This window comes from Phodopus roborovskii, unplaced genomic scaffold (genome assembly GCF_943737965.1).
Source record: "Phodopus roborovskii unplaced genomic scaffold, PHOROB, whole genome shotgun sequence".
Classification (NCBI taxonomy): domain Eukaryota; kingdom Metazoa; phylum Chordata; class Mammalia; order Rodentia; family Cricetidae; genus Phodopus; species Phodopus roborovskii.
Genome location: NW_026125278.1, coordinates 5,721,454 through 5,745,321, shown reverse-complemented (window position 1 = coordinate 5,745,321; position 23,868 = coordinate 5,721,454). Strand labels below are relative to the sequence as shown.

The window sequence follows — 23,868 nt, the reverse complement described above, 5'->3', positions numbered from 1 at the left end:
CAAACGCCTGGCGTGTCTCTTCAGGACTTGGAACACAATGAGCTTTGATACAGGTTTCTTTAGCTCCAAAGAGACGATATGGGTGAAGACCGTCACACACAGGGTGGTGCTTGAGCGCAGGCGCAAATCCAACCCTACTCCTGCCGTGTACACTGTGCTAGCCTCGACTGTGCCTCAGTTTGCTCGCATCTAAGATGGGTATAACTGAAGCATAGTCAGATTACTGTAACATTTAAGCACTGTAACACTAACCACCTCCTCCAGGAGAACATGACTGAGATGACACTCCTAAGTACCGGACGGGCATCGCCCAGTGTGTGAGCAGGCGGGTCTGGAGGGACACTTACGGCAGTGCCTGCGCTGTCCTCTGCTCTTTCCCTGGGTTTCTTCTTCTGGGGAGAGAGAAGAGAAATCATCTCCTTCTTCATCTGCTGCAGGACCTTCTTCAGCTCAGCGTTTTCTGTGAGGATCTGCTTCTGGCGGCACTCGTAATCACTCAACAGAAGTTTGTACATTTCATCTTCATTCCTGGGGGAGAAACCACACCTGTGAGAATACACGGCCGCGGCAAACCCAGGCTACACTGCAGGTCACGCGGCTGCTGTACCTGGCTTCTGTTTTATCAGTCCTCCACGAGCCTCGTTTTCCATCAGCTCGACCCACATAATTTAAGACGTCCATGGCTACGAATGTAAGCACAAAACATAATCAATCTCTACCACATGCTTAAAACCCTACCACATATGAGACACACGACAGACTGCCTGAAGCTGACCTGGGACATCGGTCAGGGCTCTTCGAATACCCTGGAGTGCGGCAAGCTCCATGCTTACCTTACTTTTCCCTGGCTGGGGGTGGGGAAGGAGAGACACCCTCCAGTTCTTAAAGACAGGGATGGACTCACGGGGGACACAGCACCCGGCACACACAGCTTTTCCAGAACTCAGCCACAGTGGCCTATCTACCTACTTCCCTGCAATGCATGGGGGCACGCTAAACTTCCTCACTGTGTGGACACTGCAGAGAAGGCCTTTCCTGCCCTACTAACCACATCACTGCTGCCAGCCTCACAGGAACGAAAATGTGACAGCACTAATGTCCATCTGTCCCAGATACAGGCAGACTCATTTCCACAAGAAAGACGTTATTCTAATTTTGAACAGTAAGATGAAATCTATTTTTTCTGATTGGGGTTGGGACAAGAAACAGCTACCCACTCCAGTCTGCTGCCACTGCCAATTACAAAGCTAACTGTAAAAGCACGCTTCTTTGACATCCAGAAACCACCGTGAAGCTTCCTGTTTCCAGTTCTTTATGGAAGCCAGTGTCCTCTGGCTTACTTTTCAACTATATACCCTTCGTGTTAAACAAATGCATGTGTGCTGGTGTGCTCAGATGTCTGAGTACCTGGGTCCCCGGTTGGTGCAACTGTTTGGGAAGGGTTAGGAGGCGTGGCCTTGCTGGAGGAGGTGTGTCACTAGGGGTGGGCTTTGGCTCTTCCTGCCTCACAGTTTGGATCAAGATGTAAGCTCTCAGGAATGCTCTAACAATATGCTCCCTGGCACAGCAGTCGCTGACTAATATCTGAAATTGTGAGCCCAAGAAACTCTCCTATAAGTTGCCTTGGTCAGTTTGTCCTATAGCAATAGAAAAGTAACTAAGACATGTAACTAGTGATGCAAACTAAATGACCCAGATTTTCTCCACAAATCGGTTGTCTCAGTTTCCACTTTATATGGAAATACCTAAATTCTAAAGGCAGCTTCTCAGCGTATGGAAGTACTTCACAACTCCACACTATGGGCATGCCACTCAGGTGTCATACCTATTTTTTTATCCTTCTTGTTCATAACAAGCTGGTGCAGCCGTTCCTTTAGTTTATTGTATTCGCGTTCTTTTCTCTTCATATCATGATTATACTGAGTAGCCCGACTGGCTATGATATTTTGTAATTTTTGTACCTGAAAGAAAAAACACTTTCTATCAAATAAGTATTGGTAAACCCACTAAAACCCATAAACGCAAAAGGTGAAACCAGTCCTAGTGGCCATCTTCCCTCGTAATGATTTTCCACTTGTAACCAGTGGAAAGCACCTTAAAAATACTAAGTGCGTGAAAACAGTGTGCAGTGCCTGCAGCTGCCAGCAAGCTGACTTCTCTCTGAGCAGCACCGCTGGGAGCCCAGGGCTGAGTCCGCCCACCTCCTTAGCAGCTGGGTTTTGGCCTGTGCTGCCAGGCTCAGCCGGGACAGTTCTTGACAGGAAGTATACTTTGTTCTTGACAGGAAGTACACTTTGTTCTTGAGAGCTCTCTCAACCCCAGTCACAGAGTGGTGTTTTAGTTTACTCCAACTAAACTTCAAACTAAATGTAATCAACGCTTCATATCACAATTTCCTATGCAGTAACCCTAGTTAGTCATGGTCCACTATTAAGTACTAATTGTGTAAAAAGAAATCTATTTGCTCATGGGCTTTTTAAGTACTAGATTATTGGGGTTGGAGAGATGGTTCATGGTTAAGAACTTTCTGCTCGTGCAGAGGACCTGGCTTCAATTTTCTGTACCCACAGGTGGCTCACAAACACCTGTAGGTCAAGTTCCATGGGGATCCAATCTTCTGGCCTCTGAAGGCACCAGCCATGTATGTGGTACACAGACATGGAGGCAGAACACCCATACACACATAAAAGAAATAAAACAGAAATAAACTCCCTTCCAAGAATAAAACACTGAAAACATTATTTTTATAACTATTATATAGACAGGGGTCAAAACACAGAACATGGAAAGCCTAATGAATGGCTTGTTCTCAAATGCATTATGAATAACACCTTCAAATGCACTAACACAGTCACAGTGCTGTCAGTACTAAGCTAAAAATAAGAGGTCTAGATGTCCACTAAGCAGAGATTAGAATCAAGAGTATTTTGAGTTAGAAGTGAAAATTTCACTAGGAATTGCCACAGCTTTGTGCATCCCAGGCAAGTGTTCTGCCCTGTGACCACTTAATCAGTTTATTCTTTGCCTGATGAAAAATGGTAACATTCAGATCACACACGACGGGAGAAAGGAGAGAGTTCGGTGGCAGAGCACTTGCCTAGCATGTGCACGGCCCAGGTCAGGCGACAGCCAGCGAGAGGCCTTCCCTGTGCAGGGAGACCTTGCTGGAGTGAGTGGGGCGTGGAGCCCTGCATCTGTGACAGCACGGAGCAGGGAGACAAAGGGTGCACAGTGAGCTCTCCTGCACCTGAGGAACGAGCCAGGGCGGGAGGGTGCGCAGGAGGCACTCACTGCCTGGGGCCAGCTATGGGCTCAGGTCCTAAGTAAGGACACCTTGGAGCCTGGGCAGAGGACGGGCACAGGAGTGTCCACCCACCACGCTAGTGTGACACGGGATGAATAGACAGTTCTTTTTCAAAATGAAGCGCCCATTGTCACACCTCATGCAAGGTAAGAGAAAACTCACCTCATCTTTTTCATTTTTCAGTAGCTGATGCAAATTCCTGTTTTTGCACTGTAACTGCCTATCTCTCTCCTGAAGCCCAATCATCTCTCGCCTTGAGGTTTCCAGTTGTTCCTGCCACATAAAATACGGCATTCAAGTAAGACGGAAGGAGTCACAAAGTCCGCAGAAGAGGAGGGACAGAAATCACACATTAACCTGGGAGCTATAGTTTAACATCAGTGGCACACTCAGTGTTTACTTAACGCAGTTACTACCAAGTTTAATATATAAACGCACAAGCCTTAAATTCATTTTATTCTATTTATACATAAGAACTGCAGCTTGGTCTCAAAAGGCTCTTCTGATGCTGTCACTGAAGTTTCCAAAATTCTCCGTAAGGCTTTCACTCTCTAACAGCACACTTCAGATGACCCCTCATCTACGGTGACTCTTCACCCTCTGGGGGATGCTTGGCTTTAGGGAACAATATAATGCCGCAGAGTGTGAAACGCTATCCTTCTCACTGCATAAGTTCAAATCTGAACTCTGACACATTATTTAAAAAAAAAAAAAGTCCTAAAATTCATAGAGAAGCACAAAGGAACCAAACAACCATAAACAGAAAGAATACAGCTGAAGATGCCATAAAACCCGATTCCAAATTATACAACACAGCCACAGTAACAAAAATCCAGCACAGCGCTGCCATGAAAAGAGACATGAACGCCAACGGAACACAACACAGGACCCAGAGAGAAACCCACAAGGCCATCTCATTTTTGATCATGGTATAAAAAAAATGCACTGGAGAAAGGACAGCCTCTTCAATAAGCTGTGCTGGGAAGTAGATTAGATCCTCTTCCATCCTATGCAAAACACTCATTCCAAATGGATGCAAGACCTTAGCGTAAGCCTGTAAACTCTGAAGCTGCCAGAGCCAACAACAGAGAAAGTATTTCAGACAGAGGGTGGGTGAGTCAAGGGTTTGATGAAAAGGACTCCACTGTCACAGAAACTGACCTCACGAATGGACAAATGGCATCACAGAGAATCACCAAAGGGAGTAGTCAGCACAGGAACAATGGGAGAAAATCCCTGCTAACTACAGGTCTGGCAGGGACTAATACTTACAATCTATAAAAAGCACTCAAAAGACTAAATATCAACAAATGGACAAACAGTTTAGATTAGGCAGTTCTCAAAAGAAGAACGACAAATGGCCAGTAATTACATAAAAAGTGTTCAACACCTTTAGCCCTACAAGAAATGCAACTTAAAAACTACAGTGAGATCCCACATCACTCTGGTCAGAACGGCCAGATCAAGGATATAAATAAGCAACTCCAAATGCTGGCAAGGATGCAAACAAAGAGATGACTACATGCTGGTAAGCTGAGGCTGGCGCTAAGGAGGTCACGATGGATAGAGAAACTAAAAGCAGAAATACCATACAACCCAGTCGGAAGCATTCCCAGCTAGCGCATGGCAGAGACCCTTGCACACCCACTGTAGCTAAGCTATGGGGCCAGTCTAGATACAGCAACAGATGGGTGTGTAAGGAAAAGGTGGCGTGGGGAGCATGAACGTGTGTGAGCACTGAAATTATAACTGCGTCCTCACGTACTGGACTCCATTAGTGGGAAAACTCATGAGCAGGGACTGCTCTCTTTTTCCCAGTACCTAATGAATTAATGACATTAGATCTAGAAACCTTACAAATTTCTGTCCTCAGCTAAGCCAAATAACAGATCTGGCCCAGGTTGACTCCAGTTAAAAGTCATCCTCATAGAACAACCTGTTCTAAGTAGTTCTAGTTCATTCCTGAAAGGCCTTTCTCAGTCCCCCAACTTAGCCTGCCCCATTGCACAGCTGGGCACTGACTACTCACGTGGTCCTTGGTCAATGGAATGCAGATAGAACACTGTCTTCCAGGTTTCTAGGTCTTGATCAGCCTGATTAGCATCCAGGTCCTGAGAAGAGGACTTGGATCGGTGTGGCGTGCACAGCTCACAGTTCTAGAGAGCACTAATTCCTTCTCCACCCCACGGGCTCCCCAGCTAGCCAAGATACACATGGGGTACTTACTCTCCCTGTCTGTCCTTCAGGCAAACAGGATATACAAGAAGTTAAAAGAACTGTTAGAGAGAGACGACATCACTGCACCTGGTCTGAGGACAGACAAGACACACTGCAGTGATGGGTTATAAGGTGACACTTCTCTGGGGCATCCCCAAATGCACTGGGCATTCCCAAGCAGGGCAAGGCAAACCACACACACTTACAGCATGTGTTACTACCCTGCAGATGTTACAGAGACTATGGTTCTCTAGGAGCCCGAAGCCAAGGGTCCTTTGCTTTTCCTGTCTGTTTTAGAAGGGGTGGGGTAGGAAGAAGATGTACAGAAGAGGGCCAAGGACCTACAGATGGAGATGCACAAGGAAGCAATCACCGAGGGTACACACGCACGCGGAGCTTTGTGCTTGTAAGCAGGGCCTTCTATTGAGTACTGAGGAAAATGGTTTCTAAAGTTTATGTTAATACACAACTATAATGTAAGTCTGTCCTGTACCATGATTCAAATGCTCATTCCTCTTTTCTCAGAGGATTATATTTCTTTCAGAAACACACAGAGAAGCTTTTTTATGAAGGAGAAAAGAAAGCACCAGAAACCAGCAACAGCACAGTACACTGAGGTGGCAGGTCTATGCCCTATGGAAAGTATGCTTCCCTTTGTACAGAGAAGGGTTACAAGAGACGAACCACAGGGATTCCAGTCCCCCTGCAGCCTGGGAACTTACTGTCAGCTGCTGTCTGGCTTGCTCTGTCTCTGAGCTCTGCTCTGGTACACACACCTCAGGAATATTCTTGGAATCAACATGTCATGAAGCATTGACTTTGTCAGGCAAGATTCGAGGAGGTGAGAGATCCCAATTTTCCCCAGACCTAACGTATTTCCTAACTTCCTACAGCTTCAACAAGTCAAGACAACAAGACCAAGGCCTTCAGCACAGACAGCAACAAGCTGAACGAGCAATCTGTGCAAGTGACTTGAAATCACAATTAACCACAGCTAAAAGAAATGTCAGATTTTAAACACAGCTTCGAATCTCATCTGAAGCCCACAGCCACCCGTGGCACCACGCCTGGGGCATGGCGCTAGGGCCGGAAGATGGACAACATATACCTTAAGTTTGGTGTAGCAGCTCTGTAGGTGGTCCATGTCACTGCCTAGCTTCAGATTCTGTGTCTCCACACTTTCCTGGGCCAGAAGGTTCTTCCGCTGAAGCACAAGTAGCTCATTCATACAGTTTAACACAGCAACTATATTTAATTGTCTCTTTGTCTCCTTACTTTTGGATTCTTCATATAAGGAAGGAAAACCGAAGGTAGTCAGTTCCTGAGAGGAGAGAATGGTTTCTTAGTGGCTGGTTATCTCTGGGAAGAAGTTGGTGAAGGACAGGATGTTTCAGTTCACTCCATGGTGATAAGCTAGCAACAATGTTGACTCTTGGACAGGCTAGACAAAGTCACCCTGACACACATCAAATCTCACTATGTGCACTTCAGAGCCATTCCACAATGGACACATATTTTAAAACATGCAGCACACAATATACACAGTTGTTAACTTGTCAACTGAAACTTTCAATATGTAATTTTTTTAGTGGATTAACAGATAACTTAGTGAAAAGGAAAAAGAGAAAAATGGGAAACCATTCCTAGATCATTAATATTAAATATTCAGAGAATGAATACTTAGAACAACTTTAAATTCATTGCTGAACAATCACCTGTGACCTGGTGTAGTGGCAACTTGCTTTGTGGTGATCACATCCTAGGGGTGTGGTTCAGGTGCAGACTTGACCTCTTATCAGGGAGAGAAGGGGCTGGCTTACTCTCTTAAGTTGTGAGGAGAACATCAGAAGGCTGGAGAGTGCATCTTCTGAAGCAGGAAGACCTTGACGATTATTTACTATTATTTGTGTAAGTTCTTCCCTAATAATTATCTGCTTATCATTTATCTCGAGTCTTGTGGACTCATTTAAACCCTGCCTTCATTTAGTGCCTCCATGGCTAGCCGGCCCAGCCTAGCCTGTCTCCTTATATTCACTAGGTAAGATGAGCCAGTCCCTCCTCTTCCTTATAAGGGGTCATGTCTGCGCCTAAAGCCACGCCCTTAGGATGTAGCCACCACTGCAAATCCACTGACAAAGCAAGATGCCACTACAGCCTGGCATAAATTATCCAGGTTTTCCATCAATGAAATGAGGGCTGGACTCTGAGTAGAGGAGCCCAGGGCAGGAGGTGCTGGCCTTTTGTAAGTACAGCAGTTAAGCTGTGTCAGCCCAGGAGCTCACAATGGTCTCTGCGTGTCTAAGTCTCGGTCACTGTGTAACGACACACTCGGGCACTTCTTGTAGCTTTGATATTTTCCAGGATATGACATGTTCTTGCTTCTTACATAAAACACATTACCTGATCGAGATATGAAAGACTTTGTTCAATGTTCTCTTCTGTGCAGAAGACCCTGAAAACACTCTGTACATTTTTTGATAAAGGCATGGAAGAACATAGCACTTGCTGGGAGTATAAACTTGATGGAGACATCTTTGTTTCTGAGGTATATTCAGAGAGATTTTTGCTTTCTGAAAAAAAAAAATTCAGACACTTACAAATCTAACACTCTCCATTACCAAAGATTCTGAATTACCTACAAAGTATTTTAAAGTTAGGGCAAAGATACTTGTGTGAAATCTATATGCACTTTTTAAAAAAAAATGAGAAAAGATGCAATTACACTAGTGTTCTGTCTTGGTAGGTATGTTAAATGGAGTCACACCTTAACTTCCACTCTTGGATTTATAAAAACAGGAAAAACACTTGTTTATGACACTCAGTTGATGTGATTAAAGGAATTAGGGACTAAAGGAGTCAGTGAACGTATTACAAATGTATACAATTTCCCTCTAAACTGGTGATAAATAGCCGGACATTGGTGGCGCACGCCTTTAATCCTAGCATTCGGGAGGCAGAGGCAGGAGGATCTCTGTGAGTTTGAGGCCAGCCTGGTGTACATACAGAGCTAGTTCCAGGACTGGCTTCAATACAGAGAAACCCTGTCTCAAAAAACAAAAACAAACAAAAAAAAACAAAAAATCAAAAACAAAAACCCCAAAACAAACAACAACACAAAACCCTGGTGATAAATAATCTATTGTCCACTCATAGCCCAGCTTGGCTTTTTATAACTTTACTGAAAATGAAAACTGGATACGTGCTAACTATGGGCCGCTGCCCTCACACATCCCATCTGTGGTAACCAGTTTCCACTGTTCTCAACACCCCTCTCCGCCTTTGACGGTGTCTGCTGTTTAGACTCCGTTACCTGCACACAGACTTGGATCTGTAACAGTCATCCAATCTCCCATAGCAGTCTCCAGCGCCAGTATACCTGAGACGGCGGTTCAGGGCTGAGGCATGTACAACGGCTTCTCTCACGCTACGTGAGCATCTGCTTAGAAAGCAAGAGACAGAGGCTTCTGACTTCAAAAATGAAGCTCAGTGAAAGCAAAAGGTCATTTTCTGTTCTTTGCAGTTTTATTCCATTTCTATGCTTATAAATGTCTTGAATGTATGTATGTGAACCAGGTGCATGCCTGGTGCCCATGAGGTCAGGTAAGGAACTGAACCTGCGTCCCCTGCAACAGCAGCAAGTGCTCTTAACCACTGAGCCACCTCTGTAGCCCATTTGCATGTCCTTTACAACAGAAGGGTTCCGTAGGAGTTGCTCCTATCTACACAGAGAAAATGCTAGGTACTGTGTGCTATTTAGTTTTAACTGACAATTGGTAGACCTGGGGTCACCTGGGGAGGGAATCTCATGAGGGATTACCCAGATGCGGTTGGTATGTGACCATGCCTGTGGGGTGTTTCCATCATCAGCCCAGGCGGAAGAAGGACCCACCCTGAATGTGGGTGGACAGCACCATCTCATGAGCTGGGCCCCGAACTGGGCGTCAGAGTGAAGACAGCTGGCTGAACTAAAACAGCAAGTAAGCAGAATCTACATATAGTGTGAGCAGCTGTCTCAGGCCCTACCTCTGGGACCTGCCACATGACAGACCACAACCTGGATTATAAACCAGATAGAGCCTTCTTCCTGAAGTGGGTTTTGATCCAGATGTTTAATGTTTACATCAACAAAAATGAAAGCTAGAACACAAAGACACACAGGCTGTGTGTATGTGCATGTGTGCATGTGTGTGTGTGTGTGTGTGTGTGTGTGTGTGTGTGTTACAAAGTATACATATTTATAGTAAGGTTAGGTTTCCCAAGATATATGTTACCTGATTTGACTCTAAGGTACAGCAGTCTAATAGGGAATAATAATGATGATGATAGGGATAATAATAATATACAAGACAACTTATTTATGTAGATGAGAAGATAAAACCTTCTAGGCCATTATCCCCATGTTTCGTTTTTCCTAATTATATTCGCCCAGTCTCGCACAGAATAGGAAGACACATTCTATGTGTGGCCCTTTAGGCAACAGTGTCTCACACTCCCGAAGCAAAGCTGGCAATATGGATCCCAAGTTTATGCTAAGAAGATAATGTGCACAAAGATTCATCGACAGAGTGTTCTTCCTAATAGAGGAAATCAGGGCAGAAACACGTTCAGGGGGACTGGCTCATGCAATAGGACATTGCACAGGCTTAAACAAGACTGGAGAGGTAAAAGTGGCTAAGAAATACGGCAGTCTAGGGGCACAATGAGTGAAGCGGACTACAGTAAGAGCTAACTTTTGCTTACTATCCATGCTTCCCAGATGAGCAACAGTTCTACCACAGAAAAACAATCAACTCAAATTATAACTGGCAACTGGCAACAGATTCCCTAGTCAGGAGAAGGCGGACGGTGAAGTGTGTAGGCAAATGGCAGGGTATGTGTGACACTTTGGACAGCTGCTGCTCAGCAACAGTAACCTGAAGAGATGACAGCCCCAATGCTGATGGCTTTCAAGTTTGAGAGGTTTTGGAATTCTGCACTTTTATATGAAATCTTCCAACTCTGAAGTGTTAGAAGCTAATTAAAAGAAACATGGTGGTTTATCCCGTGGGAAGAGGGAGTGAAGGGAATATACTATAGTCTTCCGTGGTTCTAGAAACATCTTTATCTGAGGCTCAATTACGTGGGTATACATACAATTCATTAAGTTGTAGGTGTACAGTCTATGCTCTTGACTATATGCTGTAACTCAATATTTAACAAGTCAAATCAACTTTAATATAGCATATCATAGTATATCATAGCATGCCACAGTATATCTTAACATACCATGGGATACAGACCCACGCCCATTAACGCTTCTCTGAATATTTAGCATGGACAGAAACTGACATGATTTGTGAAGGCGAGTCACGGCCTGCCCTCACTCTAAGTCTGATCCGAAGCCCCACTGCCACCACACAGCAGGCAGAGTCTCCGCACAAGGGAAGCTAAATTCTCCAGAGTTCACATTCTGGGAAAGGTGAGCACGGACCACTACAGGAGCAAAAACAGCTTAGGGATTAGAACTATGAAGAAAGGTAAAAAGGGTGAGTCTTCAAGTGAGAAAAACACATTAACTTTTCAGTCTGGGCCTTCAGGGCTCTAAGAAAAACACAACCTGTGTGTCTGTGGAGCTTGGCTTTGGGTAGACGACATCCCTTCTGAGCCCTGTTTCTCACTGGTCATGTCTCATAATGGTAACATGTACTTTCGTGTCCTTAAGTGAGGCCATGCATGAAGTATTTATCACACTGCTTGGCACAAGGGGCGAGGAATTAGTTTGAGTTCACTGTGTCCATATTCCTCTTTGCCAAGACCGGCTATCTGATATAAACAATGGGGAGGGGGATTTGTCTGGACTCACAGGCTCAGAGAGTTCATCCTACCAGAGAGGGAGGGAGGGAAGAGGGTGGGCAGGTACATCACCCGGGAGGGAATGGGGTATGAGAATGTGAGTATGCACACGAACAGGCTTTCTCCCTCAGTCCAGAACGCCAGCCTATGGGATGTAGCTGCCCAATCAGAGTGGGTCTTCACCATGAGGCAGTTCTTTCTGGATGTGCACTCACATCTGTGAGTGGCTGTGACAACCAAGAGCAGCTGTCACACTCATCACCTAGACATCTCTGCTCCTGTAAGGGACAGGATTCCAAGACAGGCAGAAATGCACCACTGCTCTCAAGGAAAGGGGACACAGATTAGGGAGACCTGGAACTCATGTCCCCATATACACTGGACAGAGATCTACTCCACTGCAACAGGCTGCCCGCATGGACACTGGACATAGATCTACTCCACTGTAACAGGCTGCCCGCATGGACACTGGACAGAGATCTAGTCCACTGTAACAGGCTGCCCGCATAGACACTGGACATAGATCTACTCCACTGTAACAGGCTGTCCGCATAGACACTGGACAGAGATCTAGTCCACTGTAACAGGCTGCCCGCATAGACACTGGACATAGATCTACTCCACTGTAACAGGCTGCCCGCATAGACACTGGACAGAGATCTAATCCACTGCAACAGGCTGTCCGCATAGACAGCAGACAGAGAGATCTACTCCACTGTAACAGGCTGTCCGCATAGACACTGGATAGAGATCTAGTCCACTGTAACAGGCTGTCCGCATAGACACTGGATAGAGATCTAGTCCACTGTAACAGGCTGTCCGCATAGACACTAGCAGTGACCTAAGTCACTGTAATTGCAGGGCTGAGGAGATGAAAGAACAGAACATCAGCTCTTTCCAAGAACGCCTGAGAGAAAAGAGCTGCGTGGCTCTCCTCACTCACCGAGACTGGACCAGAGTGAGATCACTCACCTGCTCCTTAAAATGAAGGCCTCTGTGTCTGAGCTTAGCTCTCCCCTCTCCCCCTCCCCCACCCCTCTCATGCACACACAAACATACACAGTCCAAGGAAGGACCAAATTACACACCATGACAAACATCTGGGAGAAGTTGCTCTACCAGCTGTTTTCAAGGATAATACATACCAGAGACCCAAGAGGTTAGTTCACACTACACGTCGTATTGTATAGCTCAACCTAAGATTTTATTTTTATGATATTAAAACTGGTTGAGGCTAATTTCAAAGAAAAAGGTAACAGGAGCATCTCCATGAAGCACAAGGCTCACACTACCACAAACCCATTGCAACGTGGAAACACCAAAGGCAAGCATGGGCTGTCCTGAAGGCTGCTACTCCAGCAAGGGCTCACACTACAGATTCACCACAATCAAGCAATCCGTTGTACGAGACCACAACAACCAATGACAAATCACACCACTGCAGGTTTGGCTACACCCACAGTATTACTGGCACTTCAAAAGAGGGAAGAGTTAATGACAACAATGTGGTCAAGTAATCTGGACCTGGCAATCTCTGACTTCGTTCTCACCGTGGACAGACATCACTGGCTAGGACAGCCATTCAGACTCCAAGACAGTCGGGTGCAGGTGCACATTTTACAACCGAAATAGCAAGAACTTAAGTGACACTCAAGTCTATTTCATCCATCTAAGATTTGAGGGAACAAAATTCTACAATATAACCCGTGAGAACGCCAGCATTCTCAGGCTGGGGTGTAGTCCTAGAATGGAAGGTCGTGGGTTCATCCCCAGACGGCTTAAAACAAAAATCTTTCTCTTTTCATGTCAGAGAGATGCCATTTTACTCACTATCTGCAGGCTGATGAACTCTCCTATGGGAGATAGTCCACCACAGACGCCTATCAACAGTCTCCATAAGAGAAAATCGTATTAATTTCAGAAAATAGCAGTAACTTCAGTAAAAAGGCTCCATAACCACTTCTGAAGCAGCTGGTTCTGGGCGCCAATGTAGTGTGCCCTTCACACACAAACACAGCGAGGGACGGCTGTGTAGCCCTCTGAGAGAAGTAATTATTCGAAGCTGAAGAGTGATCTAGCAGCAGTTTCTAGGGTGGAATCCAGACAGGAAACCAGGAAGCAGAGCCCTCAGTGTTGCTCTGTCTTCACAGAGGCAGGCGCAGAGAGGGAGGGGCCCAGCCTCTCTGCCCTGGGACCTGAGGCTTGCTCGCGCCCGCCCGGCGTCTGGCTCCCACTGTGCATTCTCTCACCCAAAAGCAAGGCTTTTCCAGAAAGACACATTTCCCAAACTCATCATGCTTCATGGCAGATTTAGTTCATGCTTAGGTTTCCTGTGTCAAATGCCGGAAACTGGGGATCAGAGAGACCAGCTGGGTGCCTGAGCTACCTGTGTTTTCAGCGCTCTGGGCGCCTAGCTGCCTACTCCCACCTTTCAACAGTGTGCGGAAGCCACCTACAATGCCGACAAGTCAGAAAGACACGCACAAGAGTGAGCTCCTCTCATCAATTTCAAGTCACTTCACCCAGAACACACCATTCCTGCAGAACTCAGTCTCAAATCTAGGCAAGCCTGTTGTTAACTGTCTCTGCACGTCGACACTAAGACATTTCACACAAACATTTGAGTTCTGATTAGTTATACCCATCCATCCTTTCCACCAGAGAAGTTTGTTATCCTTTCTGAAGATTCAGGTTCCCAACACACCAACAATCTGCAGAGCTTTGGTGTAGGCAGGCTCTACGCACCCCTCAGCACCGTTCCTGTGGGTGGGATAGCCTTGGGTCATTCTGCACCTGGAGAACAGCTAGATCTGGTGAGCATCGTCTACAGTACAGGTGACATGACATGTCTTCACTCTGAAAACCGGGCTATGAATGTGTGGTTCCACTAAGTAAGCCTTTCCTGCACGGTCAGGCTCTTTTCTGGACCAAGCAAGCCATCCTGCTGTGAGCAGCCCTGACAGCCAATGTGACAAGGAACTGACATCTGTGCCCAAAAGGACACAGCCAAGAGCCAGGACCAAGCTCGAAGTGGATTTTGCCTGAGCCTTGGTTAATACCTAAGTGATGACCCCTGATGAGAGCCTGAGCCAAAGGCATTCAGCTAAGCTGTGCCCAGATTCCTGCTATGTGGAAGCTGGGAGATAATGCATGCTTGCTCTCTTAAGCTGGTAAACTTTAGAATAATTTGTTATTCATTAGTAGATATTCTGAAACGACTTTAAATACATCTTGATGAAATGGAACTATAAATGATACCAGGAGCTGCAAATTCAAATGACTGGATTTATATATTATGAGAAGTAGGAATTGTCTCCATCTTTGGTCTTTGTAGCCAAGGCCCTGACATACAGCAGGACTAAAGGACTCCAGGCCCCACAGAGCTCTGCTAGCCCAGCCACCAACCCTCTTCCTTGACCTCTCACATTCTTACTATTTCATCTTCAGCTACACTCTTTGCTAAATACACCCATAAGTGATCAACAGTAACCAATGACAACTCCAGTGAACAGCCCGTGACAAGTCAGTGTGGCCATCCACACTGGCCAACGTGTGCGAAGGAAAGCGGCGATGGGAAGAACTGGCGGATGCTGAGCCAATACCCGAGGAGGTACTATGTAATGCACATCTCTCCTGCCCTGCCCACCCAGGGTCTGTCCTTACCTACAAAGGGAAAAGGAATGTGGCAGAAACCACACCTTCATGGCAAAGCCTCTTTGCACAGTGCATCCTCTGTGTTCTTTCCAAGCGGACTTGCAATTCAAGCTTGAGAAGGCGCAACGAAAACCTCATCAGAATTCAACAACAACACCCATCAAGAGTCAGGAACGGACAGGTCTCCATTACCCAGGGACACAGTCACATGGTGCCAGCTGGCCTCCGAGATACTCACATGGTTTTAGATAGTTCACTAACATTTCTGCCAAAATATCACCAAGTTGAGTTACCAGATTGTTGGATTCAAAAATAAAATTGTTAAAACTCAATCTTTAAACATTAGTAATCTTCTATATTCAGTCATAGAACTTGAAGATTCAGTTATCATGCTTTATTTATATCACTAATCTCAAAAACAAAATTTGGTTATTTAAAATATGAGTAACACTTTTAATTACAATTTCATTCTAAAGGAGACTATAGCTTTTAATTGCATCACAAACACCTCTGCTTACTACAAGCACAGCAATACACTAAATTCAAGCTCTTAGTTTTACAAATTTAAAATCTAGATCATTTCACTTGTATGAAGCAGTACGACAGACATGTTCCACAGATGCGAACCCTGGAGAAGAGCCCCCGTGATGTAACTGGTAAGCATGCAGAGCTTACACGGGCATGGATTCTTCATAAAGAAAACAGCACCACATACCAGCAGGGCCCAGGTGGAAACACTACTATTATCCTTATTGATTTGCCTTCATGTTGAGTTTATGGCTATCAGGAAGATTTGCAGCTAGGGAATGCAGTGTAAACCATGATGGCCTCCTAGGCCTGGCCACGTGTCTGGGATCCTATTCTGACTAAGTCACTTCCCACAAACCATCTCTCCAAGCTGGTCTCCTCACCTGCATGATGAGGGCCACAACATCTATTTCTTAAGTCTGCTGCAGGCACTTAATTAGACAGCAGGTGCAGAACTAAGCAAAGGACAAAGGACAACGCTCACAGATATCCGGAAGTCCAGCCCACTGCATCCCTTCCCTGTATGCAGTACTAACACAATTAGGGCAGCTGGGTTAGGTAATGAATGCATCCAGGGTCACAGGGCTAATGAGGAGCAGAGCCCTGCAGGGATTCCAGCCCTGGTCCACACAACCACTCTTGGCCATCTGGTCCTGCACTGCAATAACAGCAATCTCTTCATCTGTAAACCCCACCAAACACAGGATTCTAGTCTGATCTCCCAATTCGGCAAAGGCAGAATAAAATCATGTGGGGATGCAAAAAAAGATTTCATGTGACAAGTTTTAGTGATGCTCTTAGCCAAAAGTGGCTGTCAGAAAGCTGCTTTCTATCTAACCTAGGTAGCAAGGCCCGGCGTGTAGTCCTCACACTGCGTGTTATCATTACATGCTCACACACCCTCCATCACTGCTGCAGCGTGACAGACGCAGTGCACACCCTCCATCACTGCTGCAGCGTGACAGACTGCAGTGCACACCCTCCATCACTGCTGCAGCGTGACAGACGCAGTGCACACCCTCCATCACTGCTGCAGTGCACACCCTCCATCACTGCTGCAGTGCACACCCTCCATCACTGCTGCAGCTCACCCTCCATCACTGCTGCAGCGTGACAGACTGCAGTGCACACCCTCCATCACTGCTGCAGCGCACCCTCCATCACTGCTGCAGCGTGACAGACTGCAGGACACAGGTACTCCAGGAGGTGGTGCTATGAGCAGCAGAGCATTTCACACAGCTCAGGGCATGACCCCACCATAACCCACACACTCCAACAGCACAAGGGACAAGTGGACCTACTCCCAAGATGGGCTGTTATGCAGCCATTGGAAACCTAGTGACACACAACAGATGAATTATAAAGCACACACCACAAAAAGATCATTCCAAGAGACAGGGCATGTAACACCTGGCTTTTAATTATACATATGGAAAACAGATGTGATACATCTGTATTACAAGACACAAGAATGACGCAGAAGTCAGCCATCACTGCCGAATAAAAAGGGAAGGAGGGTTCTGCACACAGTTATATAGAGTCACTGTTAAAGCCCCCTTTGTATTTGATGGGCTTTATTACTAAAATGAATAACAAATTAACAAAAGATTGTGTGATGAGAGTTTGTCTCATGAGCCCGAGGAACTGACTTTGGATTCCAGGGATCCATGGGAACGCCGAGGGCAGAGGATGGTAGGCAAAGTCAGGCAAACCCATGGGTGCTCACATGAGACCCTATCACTAGCCAGGCTATTTTCTAATGCTGACACGGGCTCAGACAACTCCCACCATCTACTCAGGATATTCTGAGTCAAGACTGGACCAGGATGTGTGTGGATTTTAGAGCACTGTAACGGTTATATTCTCCCAGGGTTATAGCTATAGATAAGTATCCAAAGTAAGGAAGTAACGAATCTCCCTAAAGTTCTTTGCATCAATATGTGGCATACCCCAGGTCAGTAACAGAGCATCTCAAACAAAAGGTGGAAAGCACCCAACGACCCACACCCGAGGCTGCCCTCTGACCTCCTACACATGCATACATGCTATGCACAAATTCACCCACGCCGTGTGACACACACACGTGTGATGAACCAAGGAACATAAACTAGTTCATGCTTCATAGCTAAAATCCTTTATAAACTTTAAACTGCATACTGTTCAGCACATTGAAATTCTTTCCAGTCCTTAAGGCCACGGGGTACAAAGAGCCAAGGGTTCTGGGATTCAACTGTTTTACATCTTCCCTGAAAAGTGTAACGATCAGAAGCTCTGGCTACAGTTTCAGGGATCTATGAAGTTATCCAGAGACTGGAAAAAAAAATCCTTGGCATGAGAATAAAGAACTCATGTACCATCTGTTTATGTAATGCTAGCTAACGCTAACGGAGAAGATGACAACTCCCGCATCCACCACGCCCCATGCGGCTCGGCTCAGTGGCTAAGTCCCTCACTCCTTAGATGGCCATAGGAAAGCAGCGATGGATGAAACTAAGAGATACTCTATCTTCAGCTAGCTCTAAGCCCGGAAGGGAAAAACCCAACTAGGTACAACTTCTAGGACTCCGGGATCCTGGCCCCCTCCTAACTAGCAAGCATTCTGGGGGAATGGTGGAGATTCCCCGAGCCCATCTCTCCCTCACAATAATATGGCTACTTGCTGACCATTTCTTAGATGGTCGTCTCACCTCCTTATTATGGATCCCACAAAGAGAGATAGTCACAGCACACTCAAGGTGCTGTAAACTCAGGGTTCTGATCATCTCGAAACCATGAGACTATTAAAGGACTGGAATTCTTTTAGAGCAACATTTTGCAGATTTCCTCCAAACTTAATATTTCTAAGTAAGTTCTATTTTTAGCAACCTGACACAAAAATACTTTTTTAGTGATCACTGTATTCCAGGAACTAAATAAGAAAATTCTAAAGTACCTTTTTTTTTTTTTTTTAATTTATTTGTTTGAAACAGGGCTTCTCTATGTAGCCCTGGTTGTCCTGGAGCTCACTATGTAGACCAGGCTAGCCTCAAGCTCACAGAGACCCACCTGCCTATGTCTTCTGAGTGCTAGGATTAAAGGTGTGAACCACCATGCTAAGGCCCAATTTTCATTACACAAGTACACATACTTTTATAAAGAAAATATTATCAAGAAAGACATGGGAAGTGAAGTAGTTTATGGTCACAATGGTGAAAAATGGACGGAAAATAAATATGCAGTAAGTTGGGCGGAAAGAACATTCTCTCAAGTAACAGACTCTTTTTGGTGCTAGACAAAGTGCGCTTGGAACAGAGGAAGGAGGTTAATGAGACTTGTAGAGACAAGATCGGGCAGGACACAGAGATGCCTACAGTGTTCAATGCAGAGTGAAGTCAAGCATAAGACCCACCCAGCCTTTGACAATGCGAAACACACATCATCCACAAAGTTCACGCATAAGAACTACACAATCGAGTTACAAACAAACAAGCAAACAAACAAACAAAGATATCAAAAACCTCATCTAAATTTAGGATTTTGTGTGAGTCACATTTAGATTTTTGCTTTAGTTTGTTTGTTTTGTTTTTGTACTAGGGATTACCTAGTAGCCCAGGGTGGCCTTGAACTTGGAATCCTTCTTCCTCGGTCTCCAGCTTGCAAGGATATTACATATGTCACCAGGCCTGGCTAATTACACTTTTCACACAGAAAGTGTCCCAGATGAACACTACTTTAGTGGGTTTTACCAGGACACACTTGTGCAATCAGCACAGCCCCATGGAGTCGGCCAGTGTTACACCCCTCCTCCTCCATGAGAAGCAGAGGGAGGACCAGCAGGGCGGAGGGAGGACCAGCAGTGCAGAGGGAGGACCAGCAGTGCAGGGGGAGGACCGGCAGTGCGGGGAGAGGACCGGCAGTGCGGGAGAGGACCGGCAGTGCGGGGGGAGGACCAGCAGTGCAGAGGGAGGACCAGCAGTGCAGAGGGAGGACCAGCAGTGCAAAGGGAGGACCAGCAGTGCGGAGGGAGGACCAGCAGTGCGGAGGGAGGACCAGCAGTGCGGAGGGAGGACAGGAGTGCAGAGGGAGGATCAGCAGGGCAGAGGGAGGATCAGCAGTGCAGGGGGAGGACAGGAGTGCGGAGGGAGGACCGGCAGGGCGGGGGGAGGAACAGCAGGGCGGGGGAAGGACCGGCAGGGCGGGGGAAGGACCGGCAGTGCGGAGGGAGGACCGGCAGTGCGGGGGGGAGGACCGGCAGTGCGGGGGGAGGACCGGCAGTGCGGAGGGAGGACCGGCAGTGCGGAGGGAGGACCAGCAGTGCGGGGGGAGGACCAGCAGTGCAGAGGACCAGCAGTGCCGCAACGCAGCCTCTCACTGGGGAAAAGATGGAGGAGAGGCATGCGCAGCCCTTCAGAACTGTAATCGACAATTCTGCTTCACTTCCATTAAGAACTTGTTCTCATCTCTGAATCCCACACTGTTCCTCCTGACATGTTTGGGCCACCCAGCCCAGCGCTCAGGCTCTACCCTGTACTGCACCACTGCCCACCGTGGGCTGCATCTGCCCTGTACTGCACCACTGCCCACCGTGGGCTGCATCTTCACCACCATTGGAGCTCTACCACCCAGCCCTGGCCACACAACACAATTCAACAAGACATGTGTTGTGGGATATCTGTATTCTATGTGAAGATGTGTTGCTGTGATTGGCATAGTAAAAAGCTCAATGTCCAGTTGCTAGGCAGGAGAGGATGGGCGGGACTCCCAGGCAGAGAGAGAGGAAGTCATAGGGAGGAACCCATGCTCAGGAGAGAGGCCAGCAGAGTGAGTTAAGACACATAGAATGGAATAGACGTAAAAGCCATGTGTTAGAACACAGATTAATAAAAAATATAAATCAATTTAAGTTTTCAGAGCTAGGTGAGACAAGCCCAAGCTTCCATAATAAAGTCCCGTGTTTTTGTGACGGGCAAGCCCACCTGCTTGCAAGGGACTGTTGCTGCTTCTACAGATTCTGTGGGCTCAGACACAGTGCCTGCTGAAAAGCAGCAGCTTTCAGGCAGTACCTGAACTGTCCAAGTCTACAGCCCCATGAACTGTGACAATTACTGACTTGGGTGGGCATACTCTACTGTGTCAGAAGCAACATAATCCCCCAATAAAACGGTTTAGATATTCCTTATTGCCTTCTGGTCAAGGTTCACAGAACTGCTCTTGACTGTTATTACTAAGGCAACTACGCAGCCACCTGAAGGCCCTCAGCCACCTGTGACCTGCACCTGCTTTGGGCAGAAGGCACCAGGTGCTTGGTGAGTACCTGTCAGGACACATCTGGAATGCCTTCTTTTCTAAAGCCCACCCATGTTTCCATTCGTCTCCTTCTCCTCACATACATCTCCCCAAGTACAAAACATTCAGGGCAATGCATCTTCTCTAGCCTTACACCTGGCGAGTAGCAGCTGAGTACCTGATAAGAAATGTTTATTGAAAGAATATACTTATTAACACACAATAAATCTGCTCCTACACTATACAAGATACGGGACCAGCATCAAATGGTATGAATCTAGGTTTTTCCGTTACTAATAATGAGATGGATGACGTATTTCTTTATTGACTTATCCCATAAGCACATGAATTTGAGATAAGATATATGCTCATTACCAGCTAACCGTAATTACCCAGACACAGAACTCACACAGCCTCTTGTTATGAACAAATGGCCATGTCAACAAGTGGTGTTCACAGCTATTGTACAGACATAGAAGCTATCACTAAAACTGCATCTGAAGCTGGGCCCACTGAGCCCAGCCTAAATCCCAAATACCAGGGAGGCGGAGTGGGAAAGCAACCCAGCTTCAAAATAAAGAAGCATGTGACCCCATTACTCAACAACACAACACTTGCCCCTGGGTCTGGCTCCCCAAGGGATGGGTGAGGACAGTTAGAACGAAGGGGGGGGGGTTGATTTTAAACAGAATCAGTATGGTGTTCCACTCCTAAACTCAAGTTATCCTCCTGCCTCAGCTCCTGTATAGCTGGGATAAAAGCCACACTAGGCTTACTGTTCCAATTTAAACATGAAATGGATTCAAATCACTGTGGAAAGGTGTTTTCTAGTCTTTCTCCAAAGATGAATACTAAACAAGGACACTTTCACAGAATCTGTATCTTAGGCAGTTTGGGCCAAAGAGCAGGTTTGTCCGGTTTTATGAACGGGCTGGGTTTGAGGCCTCTGTTTTAAAAAAAGAAAACAGTTAACTTTCCCACTTTGTTCGTATATGCCTGCCTCAGCAAGGCCAGGATGCTAAGCACTTCAAATAGTCGTATCGCAAGGATCACTGCCTTTTGGGGAGAGCTCCACATCTCATCTACAATAACCGAGTCTCTCCACTCATCTTCAAGCTGCTTAACTCGGTTACTTAATCCCTGGGTCTTATTATCTTCCCTGTACAGGCGGAGAATGGGAAGGGACAGAAGGGTGTAAAATGACTAAGCTGGAGAGGCCCCACCAGTCACCAAAAAAGCCCTGGCTTGAATTCTATCCATTCCTAATCCGCTCAGAGAACCATTTTGTATGGGGAACCTTCAGGCACACCAGGCGGGACCAAGTGCCAAATGAGATCACAGCTTTTCCGACTAGTTTAGTTTGAAACAACCCTGTAAGCTCCCTGGGCCCCCGAGGTCTCTGGGAGTAAAGAAACTGGGAGGATGAAGTTTTACCTAGACCCAAGTTTTACGAATCTGCCTCAGTTTTAAATTTCAAGACAGCATGTTTCTAATCCAGATCTTTTCAAAGTTTATCCAGCTTCGTACATGTGTCACCTTTCCAGTTCAAGATCAAATCGTGGACTAGACGGATTTTCTTTCAGAGCCTTGAGGGCTGCGCAGCAGCACTGCTATCATCTAATTCCAGGCTTGGACTCTAATCTGAATGGAAGCACATCCCAAATCCAGGCGGCTCTCACCCACCCACCTTCCATGCTGTCTAGACTCTTAGGAAATCCCAGTTCTCACACTGCATCGGCCTTCCCAGTCCTCAGTCTGACACTCAGGACTAAGGAGCCTGAACCGGGGACTTTAATGTTCAGATTCCTCTACTGGTGTTGATGGGGAATTACTTGGCAAGTTTTATTTCCTGGGCCCAGGTGACTTGCATAACCCGGCGATCGGCACCAAGAGCAATAAACACATGCTGACCTGAGCTCGCCTTCCACTGTCCTGCAGCTGCACTGGGAAATCGGAGGCCAAATAATTTCTCAAGCAAGCCCACCGGCGCGATGATGTAAGTTCTTCCCCTAAACGCGGGGTTGGACCCCTACGAAGCGAGCGTCCCCTGCAGCGGCCGCGGACCACTCGCCAAGCGCTGGGGCCGCGGCTGGGAAATCGCCGAGCCCGCGCGCCCAGGGGACCCCACCCGCGGCCGCGTCACAGCCCGCAAGGGCGCGCGGGGCCCCCAGGACCTACCTCGCACCTCCCGCTGCAGGCGGCGGGCAGCAGAAAACGCTCTCCAACCGCCGCAACGGCCGCGCCGAGCCCGCCCAGAGCCGGCGCCGGTGGCTGCGCCCGCGGCCGGCCCGGTGGCCTCCCCGGCTGCGCGTCACAATCCCGCGCGCCGCTCGCCGTCACGGCCCCGGCACCCGGAGCGCCTCGCGCCTCCCGCAGCCCGCGGGGCCCGCAGCGGCTCCCCGCCCGCGCGCCCGCCCGCAGCTCCGCGCAGCCTTCCGCCCGCCCCCCGCGGCGGACGCCCATCCCACCCCGCCCCGCGCTGGCGCCGCCCATTGGCTCCGCCGGTTGCCAGGCGACGAACAACCGCGGCCCGCATTGGTCCGGAGAGGACAAGCCTCGGAACACCCCGAGCAAACGGCGAGCCGCTCTCCCCGGCGCAGCTGCGGCCGCCGCACCTGTTACTCCGCCCGGGTTCACCCGGCCGCCGCTCCCCGCCCCCAGCCCTCCCCGGGGGCAGGGGACGGAGGGATGGAGGGAGGGAGGGAGGGATGCACGGATGGAGGGAGGGTCCTAGCGCCCCAGAGCCCCGGCCTCCGAGGCCCCCTGCACCCCAACGCTCCTCTAGGAGCAGGAGGGGGCTCTCGCCAGAGTGCAGAGACGCCGAGGGCTCCCAAAATTAGGTCAGGTCCTGGAGAAGGGAGGTAGTGGCCAGTGATACTGAAGTCCGTGCAAAGCTAGGGCCGGGGTGTAGTGTCCTTGAGCCCAGCCCTCAGGACCACACACACGACACGCGCGCGCGGGAGGGTGCACGTCTCTGACCCAACAATGTTCAAGGTCATCTTCCACTGCATTGGGAGCTCGAGGTTAGCCTGGGTCATATGAGTAAAGCAGAGTGAATAAAACTAGGG

At 47.5% G+C, this 23,868-nt stretch overlaps 1 protein-coding gene across 2 annotated transcripts in view; it reads right to left on the bottom strand.

Moving 5' to 3' along the window:
- Positions 1-23,123, bottom strand: part of Ssx2ip (SSX family member 2 interacting protein) — a 32,724-nt gene extending 9,601 nt beyond the window's left edge. The window contains exons 1-8 of one of the 2 annotated variants that reach the window (XM_051194887.1): positions 22,979-23,123; positions 8,832-8,960; positions 7,922-8,091; positions 6,630-6,842; positions 3,467-3,577; positions 1,826-1,961; positions 608-683; positions 348-528 (exon numbers count right to left, since the gene is read on the bottom strand). In XM_051194887.1, coding sequence (XP_051050844.1) covers positions 348-528; positions 608-683; positions 1,826-1,961; positions 3,467-3,577; positions 6,630-6,842; positions 7,922-8,091; positions 8,832-8,874 — 930 coding nt within the window. In that variant the 5' untranslated portion in view covers positions 8,875-8,960; positions 22,979-23,123. The remainder of the gene's footprint in view (positions 1-347; positions 529-607; positions 684-1,825; positions 1,962-3,466; positions 3,578-6,629; positions 6,843-7,921; positions 8,092-8,831; positions 8,961-22,978) is intronic. The other variant, XM_051194878.1, reaches the window with a different exon arrangement.
- Positions 23,124-23,868: the final 745 nt, after the last annotated feature.